General features: G+C 45.0%; 1 protein-coding gene across 1 annotated transcript; it reads left to right on the top strand.

The window, feature by feature from the left end:
* Window positions 1-2,996: 2,996 nt before the first annotated feature.
* On the top strand, window positions 2,997-4,584 carry LOC101528088 (eotaxin). The gene is made up of 3 exons (XM_004593867.2): window positions 2,997-3,210; window positions 4,054-4,165; window positions 4,390-4,584. The coding sequence occupies exons 1-3, from the start codon at window positions 3,135-3,137 to the stop codon at window positions 4,493-4,495; spliced, it is 294 nt and encodes a 97-aa protein (XP_004593924.1). The 5' UTR covers window positions 2,997-3,134; the 3' UTR covers window positions 4,496-4,584.
* The last annotated feature ends 4,641 nt before the right edge of the window (window positions 4,585-9,225 follow it).

Genomic DNA, 9,225 nt, shown 5'->3' with positions numbered 1-9,225 from the left:
CTCTCACAAACGTTATTTTTCTTTCTCTTTTAAAAAGAGATATTAGGAATAAAATAAATATCAGTGTTTATTAAATTCTATCCAATGCGCCACAGTATTAGAAGAAATCTGTAGCAGACTTCAAAAAGCAAGAAAGAAGGCCAGGAGTCATAATTCCTGGCATCTTTCCTTCTGACCACTCAACATTCTTTGGAAATGCTTAAAATGTAAAGATTTTGCTTGCTTTATTTTTTAAAATTATTTTTAATTAATATTTTTTGAAAGGCAAAGCTGTAGAGGGGAGTTCTGGTTCACTCCCCAAGTGGCTGAAATAAGCAGAGCTGAGCTGATTTGAAGCCAGGCGCTAGAAACTTACCCTGGGTCTCTTATGTGGGTGCAGTGGCTCAAGGACTTGGGCTGTCCTTCACTACTTCTCAGGCGATAGGCAGAGTTGGATCAGAAGTGGAGCAGATGCCTGGCATGATGGCTCGTTGATTAACTCATCATCTTGCAAGCACTGGGCACCAGTTCATGTCCTGGCTGCTCAACTTCCCATCCAGCTCCATGACTGTGGTATGGCAAAGCAGTGGAGGACAGCCCCCAAAGCTTCGGGAGCTGTATCTATGTGGGATACTTGCAAGAAGCTCCTGTCTCTCGGCTTCTGATCAGCTCAGCTCTGGCCATTGCGGCCACTTGGGAGTAAGCAAGCAGCTAGAAGATCTTTCTCTCTGACTCTCTTTCTCTCCATAAAATTTGGTCTGCTTTTCCAGTAAAAATAAATAAAATCTAAGGGGAAAAAAGTGGAGCAGCTGGGACTAGAACTGTCATATTGGGTGTCAGTGTCACAATTACAAGCTTTTGCATTTTATACATCTCTCAGGGTCCTATTTGACCAAGTCTCCTCATTCAACTGGTCCCAGGCCATATGCAACTACATGCATCTACTTCAGGTCCCTGCTGAATGTGCAGCCAACAAGGAAACAGAGGAAAGTGAGCCAGTAGAGCTTCATTCTCTCACTAGAGACATCTAATACCTGGATGGACAGAACAGCTGCTGAACTTGGATGTCTGAAAAAATTATTTCATCTGTCTCTGCTGAGGTTCCTTGCATTTAGAATAAATATGATGCTAAGAAGGCAACACCAAAATGTAAAGTCATTAGCTAGGAGAGCCCCCTCAACTTACTAGAGTATTGTAAGAATGTCAGGATACAATTAAATAGCAGGATGATGGACTTATGACTTCATGAAAGACTGTACTAAATCAACGATACAGGAGAAATCAGTGGGATGTGGGGACTTGGGGAGGGGGAAGGGCAAATCCCAGAGCCTACAGAACTGTATCATGAAATAATAAAGCAAATACCATCACTCAGCTAGGATTGCCAAGAACTTCGGAGGCCAAGAGCATTCATTCCAACTGTCTTGCCTTGCTAGTTTCTGGGATTTTGCCTTTCCTCTGTGCACAATTGGAACATTCCAAGGAACTGTTCTTATCGTAGCCTGTCTTTACTGGCAAGCAATGAAGAATTTGGGAAGAGCCATGGAGGAAGTCAGCTACATAGATATGGAGCCCCTTTCCAGCATCCCCATACAAAAATGTGGCCCATTTCTGATAATAATAAATATTAACTTCATTTACTGTGTATCTGTAGAGACTGGACACATCCATAATTTTACAAGTATTAATTCACATCATGATTCTCTAAGGTAAGCATGATGATGATCCCCATCTTAACCAGCAGAGCATAGTCTATAGAGACTGGCACTATGGCACAGTTGGTCTGTGGTGCCAAAATCCCATATGAGCTCTGGTTTGAGTCCTCATTGCTCCATTCTAATTCAACTCCCAGTTAATGCACCCCTATACCCAAAAGGAGCCCCAGAAGAAGCTCCAGAATCCTAGCTTCAGACTATGGCCATTGAGGCCATTTGAGGAGTGGACCAGCAGATGGAAGGTCTCTCTCTCTGACCCTTTCTTTCTCTGTGTAACTATGCCTTTCAAATAAATAAATCTTGAAAAAATGAAGGAAGGAAGGAAGGAAGGGAAAGAAAGAAAGAAAAAGAAGAGGTGTCTGTGGCGGTAGAGTTAATGGCACAACCATTACCCAAACGCACACATTTTAGGTCTCCAACCCATGGATTTGATGTAGGAACATGCAGAAAAATGATGAAACAACTGTGTAATGCCTCCAGACCAGTATTCAACAGTATACGGTGGTACAACTCATCCCAATGAATTATGAGACAAATGAAAGTTAGGTCTCTTCTTGCACTTTCTCCTACTAGGGAGCTTCGTGTGCTGGACAAAGGGATATTTGTGGCATCCCCTCTTTCTTGATGTTTTTAGCCATCTAGGGCTAAGGGTAAGCTAGAAGGCTGGATTTTTCAAGTGTGCTCTTTTACTTCTTGGGGTGTAAGAACACTGTGAGCTGTTTATTCTGCTACAGACACTCCACTATACATAGTTGATGTGCAGGGGTTTGTCTGAATTCCATTTGTAAGAGGATGTTTGAAACTATACAAATAGTTATGAAATACATAGGAAGTCAAGGTCTTTTGAAATTCCTCATTTCTGATATACTGGAACACTTAGGTTCAGTGACCACTGGGTTAAGTCATAGGGTTGAACTCCTCACATGTTTCCCTTCCTGGTTCTCAGGGACCCAGCTGTTTTCAGAACGGCTGAGCTCTCTCTGCTTTGGGTGAGAGTCTTGCAGAAGCTTTATGGTTCCTGCCTGAACTCCAAAATCAGAACAGAGGCATTGGGGAAGGTTCTTAGCTCACGTCACCCCGCCATGCCCGTAGATTCCTTGCTTTTCTCCCCCTTGCCCAGAAAAAGTTTTAGTTTATTTCGTCATAATATCCTGCAGCCCATTCTAACTCCAAGTGCAGAATAAATGAAAGAGGTTCCAAGTTCCACCCCTAATTTGGCCTCCGTCATCTGTTCATTTTTCCAAGAATTGGAGTTAATAAGCATTTCAGACTCCAGTCCATCTGATCTGACCATGACCTAGCTTAAACAAAGGTTTCCTTGGAATATTACACCCTCTTTGTTCCCTATAAAGGCAGGCAGAACAATCAAATACTCACAGAGACCAAGACCCATCCAGAAACCCCTGCCTTGCCTTCCAAGCTCATCTGCTCACCTTCAGCATGATGGTCTCTTCAACACTTCTCGGTCTGCTACTCATAGCCGCTACCTTCAGCTCCCAGGTGCTTGCTCAGCCAGGTAAGGTCCTAATTCCCTCAGAGAAAGCCAACCAGCTCTGAAACGCTCAGGTCAATTCTTCAGGGACTCACTGTAAACTCTGCCTTTGGGAGGTGGGAATCAGACATCACAGGTGAAGTGGCCCGATATGCCTGTAATCAGGGGAGGAGCAGAATCAGAGGCTCGGGCCACCTAGGCCAGTCCCCAGGCTTCTGCTCTGACCTGAGATTTGAGAAGGATGCTGGACACACCCATGGCCAGAGTTAGGCATGGGGCACTCAAATGAAAGCCCTCCTCCTATCGTAGGCTGGTGGACACTTCTCCGACAGTGGAAAAAGAAAAGCAATTTGTTGGTTTAAAAGCCAGTATCTTTGCTGGTCTCTGAATATCTTTCAGAGACAGTGGTTAGCTGAAGGTGATAGGGCCCCAAGGGGAATCTCTGGGGATGATTTACATCTAAGTATTTGTTCTATAACTTCATTTACTTTATTTTGCTTACTTCCTTCTATGAAGCATATCTGTGCTAATAATGCTACAGCATATTGTGGTATCAAAAATTGCTTTTAAAAAGGATGTATTTATTTTTATTTGAAAGTTAGATTTATAGAGAGCGAATGAGAGAGGGAGAGGGAGAGAGAGAGAGAGATCACATTGCCCAAGGTTTCCTCCTTGAACCACTAATGAGGAGCTACCTCATCACCAGGGAGAATGCGAGGTGAGAGGCAGAGGCCCAGAACCTCTTGATGAGCATGTTCTACTGCCACCCAAACTTCCTTCCTCCCTTCCCCTTCCAAAGTCGGATTTGAAAGATCTGCTCTTTTCTTCTTCTTCTTCTTTTTTTTTTTTTTTTTTCAAAAAATCCAGCTTTCGTTCCAGCTACCTGCTGTTTTTCTATGGCTAAGAAGAAGATCCCCACTCAAAGACTGGAGAGCTACAGAAATATCAGCAGCAGCAAATGCCCCCAGAAAGCTGTAATGTAAGTAGATAAAACTCACCAAACCCAAATTGAAGATTCATTTCTAGGGCTCTGAGTGAAGGACAGTTTCAGAATTACTTAGAGTCATGGTCTCAGATAGTTTGACCTCTATAATCTAACCCATAAATGCTCACAGTAAAAAAATTCACTCATAGTTTTGGCCTAGGGGCATGTCCAAGTCCTGCTAATTGTTTTCTTTTTCCTCTTCTCCCCTTACCCCACAGTCTCAAGACCAAGTTGGCCAAGGAGATATGTGTTGATCCCAAGGAGAAGTGGGTCCAGGATGCCATAAAGTCCCTGGACCAAAAATCCAGAACTTCAAAGTCATAATCACCTTTTCTGAGACCCAACTGGAATTTTAGAAATGCTTCATTAATTTTTCAAATAAATTCAGATGATTCCATTTTCATTCTAAAAGGAACAATATCATACTGGCAAACCACGGTAGGGGGCGGGCCTGGTTGGGGTTATTGTTGGTCGCTCAGGCTGGGCTGCAGCTCCCACTGATTTATATGAGGGCCGAGTATGTGCTGGGCAGAACCAGGCTGGACTGCAAACACCCATTGGTTCCAGTGGAAGACAGGGATGGAAACAGAACCAACCCAGCAACTGCAACCACCAGCTGATCGGGGCGATGGACTGTGCCGGGCCCTGTTCTTGCTAGTATGTACAAGAATCTGGTCTGGGAACACCTCAGACAAAGTTTCTTTGGGGATCCTCCCAATCGAGCTTTTGGACTCAGAATGCTAACTATCAAATGACAGAGGACAGAACAAGTCAATCAACCACCTCAGCTATATGTTGGCAATGAAAATACTGGGCAAACAGAGACTGTGTGATGGACTATGTCAATCTGGATTCTCCAACGACCGCATCATGCTTGGAGTGGTGAGAGTGGCAGCAATTCATAACTGTTGAATTATCAAAACCACTTGAGCAAGACCCTCAGAGCATGTCCCACATCTGGGACCTGGGGTGGGTGGGAGACTGGGTGGGGCTTCTCCCTTAAAATCTCCTTTTGCATCAGATATATTAAGGAAACAATAAAAAAATCCAAATTGAAATGTGTACTACAAAGAGACAAGTTTAACCTGAGAGTTTATGGCTATATCAGCATGACATAGAGTAGCAATGTTTTCTTATACCCCACAGATCTAATAAACACATTGGCTCATTTAAAAGTGAAAAAAAAAATAGGAGAAATTTGTTCACTTTATATAAATCAATCAATCAATCACTTGATGTAAATAAATTTCTACAAGAAAAAAAATATTGTTTTTAAGTTCTTGATGCATTTAAACATCATGAATATTAGTCTCACAAATATTTGTTGTGTTAAAGTATAAAGCTTTGAGTAGGCACCTTGTCTTATCTGAGCCCCAACTCAGTCCCTGGCAAATGTGGGCAATGCAATTCCTTGCTTATATTTCCCTGGAATCTTTCAGGATCCTGGAAAACATTCACAATGTAATGTACTATCTCTTTAGGAAGGCATTGCTCTTATAAGCCTAAGATGTGAAACCTAATGTTAAATTTAAGTAAATATTGTTTTAAGAATATAAAAAATAAATGTATATTTTATTACAATAAGCAGTGTATGTGCATGTGTTTGAGGGGTGGATCCAAAGAGGGTAGGGAGGAAGATGTCAGTGGGGATGAGAAGCATGATGCTAGGGGAAGGAGCTGACTATGTTCATAGGGAATGGTTGTTTGGTTTGGGTGAGTTTCCTAAAATTCGGGATGAAAATGACAGGACCAGAAAATCCATTCCAGCCTTTTGATTCCTGCTCTCAGCATTGGTTTCCAAACCTCATGTATTGCTGTCACTTCACCAGCAGGAAACTTGCCACCATCCCATTTCTCACCAGCCTCATGCTTAACCCAAATCTGTTCCGTGATCTCTTGCAACAATTTTAGAACCTTCTCATTCTCCCAAGTCTTACTCCTTTGTCTTCCAACACTGACCACAGTGCACTACCTTACAGACACTGGATATCAAAGTGAGGCTATAGGATAGTTGACAAAATGTTTATATGTGTCCAGTGCACACAAAAGCTAGGGCGGGGCGCCTAACTGGCAGGACTAGATCACAGTACCTACCAGTGAGTGTTTGAACAGGGACGGGTCACATTAGGCTGGGCCATGACACTAACCAGCACACAAGAGAATCAGGTCTGGGGGCAGATTTTTTGGGGGATATGTGGGCCCACCCCTGTGGAACTGCAATTTCTGCTGGTTTGCTTAAGAGCTGAGGATGGTAACAGGCTGAGCTAGACATGTCCAGGGAACCGTTTAACAGTCATGGGTTTTGGGGCTGGGAACAGGCCAGGCTGGTCCAGGCTGCAACACCTGCAGATGCACTCAACAATAGGATGTGGGGCAGGCCAGGCCACAACATCCACCAGCTCATATAAAGGCTGGGATGGAGGGAGAAGACTACACTGGGTAAGGGCCTAGCACCCACTGGCACATGTGAGATCTGGGTCTGGGAGTGGGCCTGGTGGAGGAACTTGGGAAATTCCACTGATAGGTTGTGGCTCCTGCTAGTGAATATGTGATTCAGGCCTGGATGCTGGTAAGGTCAAGCAAGATAGTCCACCTGTTGGTTAGGCTAACCTAAGCTCACTGGCATGTGCAGTAGCCACGTTGTAGAATAGGTCATGCCAGGCTAAACTATCACACCTACTGGTTTGCATGAACCAGGGATGGGTGCAGACTGGTTAGAGCTAGACTACAGCACCCACTAGTGGGAGTTGGGACTGGGGGGCAGGCTGGGACAGGTCAGGCTGCAGCATCTGATGGCAAAGGCCAAGACGGGGGCTGGGCTATGCCGAGTTGAGCCAAAGCAACCACTGGCACGTGCAAGATCTGTCTGGGAACAGGACTGCCTGGGGAGCTAAGAGGACACCCTGACTAGGTTATAGTTCACATTGGTGAGCACAAGAGCCAGAATGGGGGCAGCGATTTAGGGTGGACATGACTACAGTGTTCTTCAGCATGGGTGAAGACTGGGTCTGGAGTGTGCCAGACTGGTCTAGACTCCAGCACCTGCTGGTGCTCATGAGAGCCAAGGAGGGTGTAGGATGGGCTGGACCAGGTCTGAGCACCTACTAAGCCACACAAGAGCTGAGTCTGGGCATGGACCAGGTGTGGCTGGGCCATAGCTGGGCCATAGCATGCAACAATAAGAACCGAATTGAGTGTGGGCCAGTTGGACAAGACCTCCAGGACAGGAGGTGGGCCAAGTCAGTCTGGGCAAAGCACCTACTGGTATGTGTGAGATCTGACACTGGGAGGAGACCTGATAGAGGAGCTTTGGGAACTCCTCTGTCAGGACACAATTCCTATAGACGAGTACAAGAACCAAGGCTGGGAGCAGCCCAGGCCAGGTTAAGGTACCCACACATGTGGGTCAGGTTTTGAGGCAGGCCAGGCTGAGCCAGGTCATAACACTCGCTGGCAGATCTGAGAATCAGTACGGGGTGCATGACAGGCTGGATCGGGCTGCAACACCAGTCAATTCACATTAGGGCTGGGACTGGTGGCTGGATGAACTGGGCTAGGCTGCTGTACCCACCAGCATGAGCTGGAACTGAGGGCAGACCATGTCAGGTCAGGTTATAGCATCTACCAGCAAATATCAAGGTGAGGCCAGGTTATAGCATCCACCAGATCATACCAGAATGGGCCACAAATCCACCAACATATGTGAGACCTGGAGAGGGGAGGGTGAGTATGGGGCACCCCTGATGGGCCACTGCTCCCACTGGCGAGTATGAGAACTGGGTTCTGGGGCAGACCAGGCCAAACAGGACTACATCTGTTGGGCATGCATGTGGACTGGGTTAAGGGGAGAGCCAGACTGGACTAACCAACTGAACTCACTGGTTCATGCATAGGCCATACTAAAAGCAGATGGGTTGGGCTTTGCAGCAGCATCAGCTGGCAAGTACTGGGACTGGGAGTAAATTCTGTCATGCTAGACTGCAAAACCACCTGGAGGGTGCAAGATCCGGGACTGGGAGTGGGCCAAGCAGGGATACTGTGGGCATCTCTCTGATGGGTTACAACTCCCACTGATGAATATGAGAATCAAGGCTGGTTCATGTTCAGGAGGTAGATGCTACTTGTGGGATGGTCTCAGGTCAGCTCATTGGGATTTTGAAGGAACCAGTAAAGGAGAATAGAGGGGAGAAGACTCTTCATTTATGAAGATCTGAGCAGAACTTATTTATATCCCAATTGTCAAATATTCTGTGTTCTTTTTCAAGGAAGCTTGAACTCAATATGCCTCCAATTGGGTAATTTAAATGCCTCTGGGGCATGAAATTATGGGCACAGTTACTCAAGATATTTAAGCCCTCTGATGGCACATATATTCCAACTGGGAAGCATGGACGTCACCAGCTTGTCTCTCTGGGAAGCAAATTGCGAGGTGAAATGTTTGTACACAGTGTACTGGAGAAGGTGTAAGGCCGGGATAAGCAGGGAGGGAATCTGTATTGTGATGCAGTTTCAATCTAGATCTCAGTCAATCTCACTGGGAGCTTTATTCTCCAAAAAAATGTTCTTGAAAAAGGCCAACTGGACTGGAGTTGTGGCAAGATTGGTTAAACTGTTACCTGCAACACCAACATCCCATATGGGTTCCAGCTACTGCGCTTCCTATCCAACTCTTTGTTAATGTGCCTGAAAAAACAGCAGGAGATTGCCTCTGCATCCACATGGAAGATCTGGATAAACTTCCTGACTCTTGGATTCAGTCTGGTCAAACCCTGGCCATTGTGGTCATTTGGAAAGTGTACCAGTGATTGAAAAAAAAAACTCTATGTGTGTCTTTCCTTCTCTCTTGATATCTCTGCTTTTCAAATAAATAAACCATTTTAGGAAAAGAAAACAAGCCAATTAATAACTCTGTACCTCTAAGTGTTTTAGTGAAAGAAGTAGTTACGATCTCTCACTTTCAATCAAAAATTAGAAGTGATTAAGCTTAGTGGGCATATAGAAGGTCAATAAAGCCTCTTGTACCAAACTTTCAAGCTGTGATTCAAAGGTAAAGT

The sequence above is a fragment of the Ochotona princeps genome, chromosome 17 (assembly GCF_030435755.1).
Source record: "Ochotona princeps isolate mOchPri1 chromosome 17, mOchPri1.hap1, whole genome shotgun sequence".
Lineage (NCBI taxonomy): Eukaryota > Metazoa > Chordata > Mammalia > Lagomorpha > Ochotonidae > Ochotona > Ochotona princeps.
Note: the sequence above shows the minus strand (reverse complement) of the source record. Positions and strands in the feature narration are given on the sequence as shown.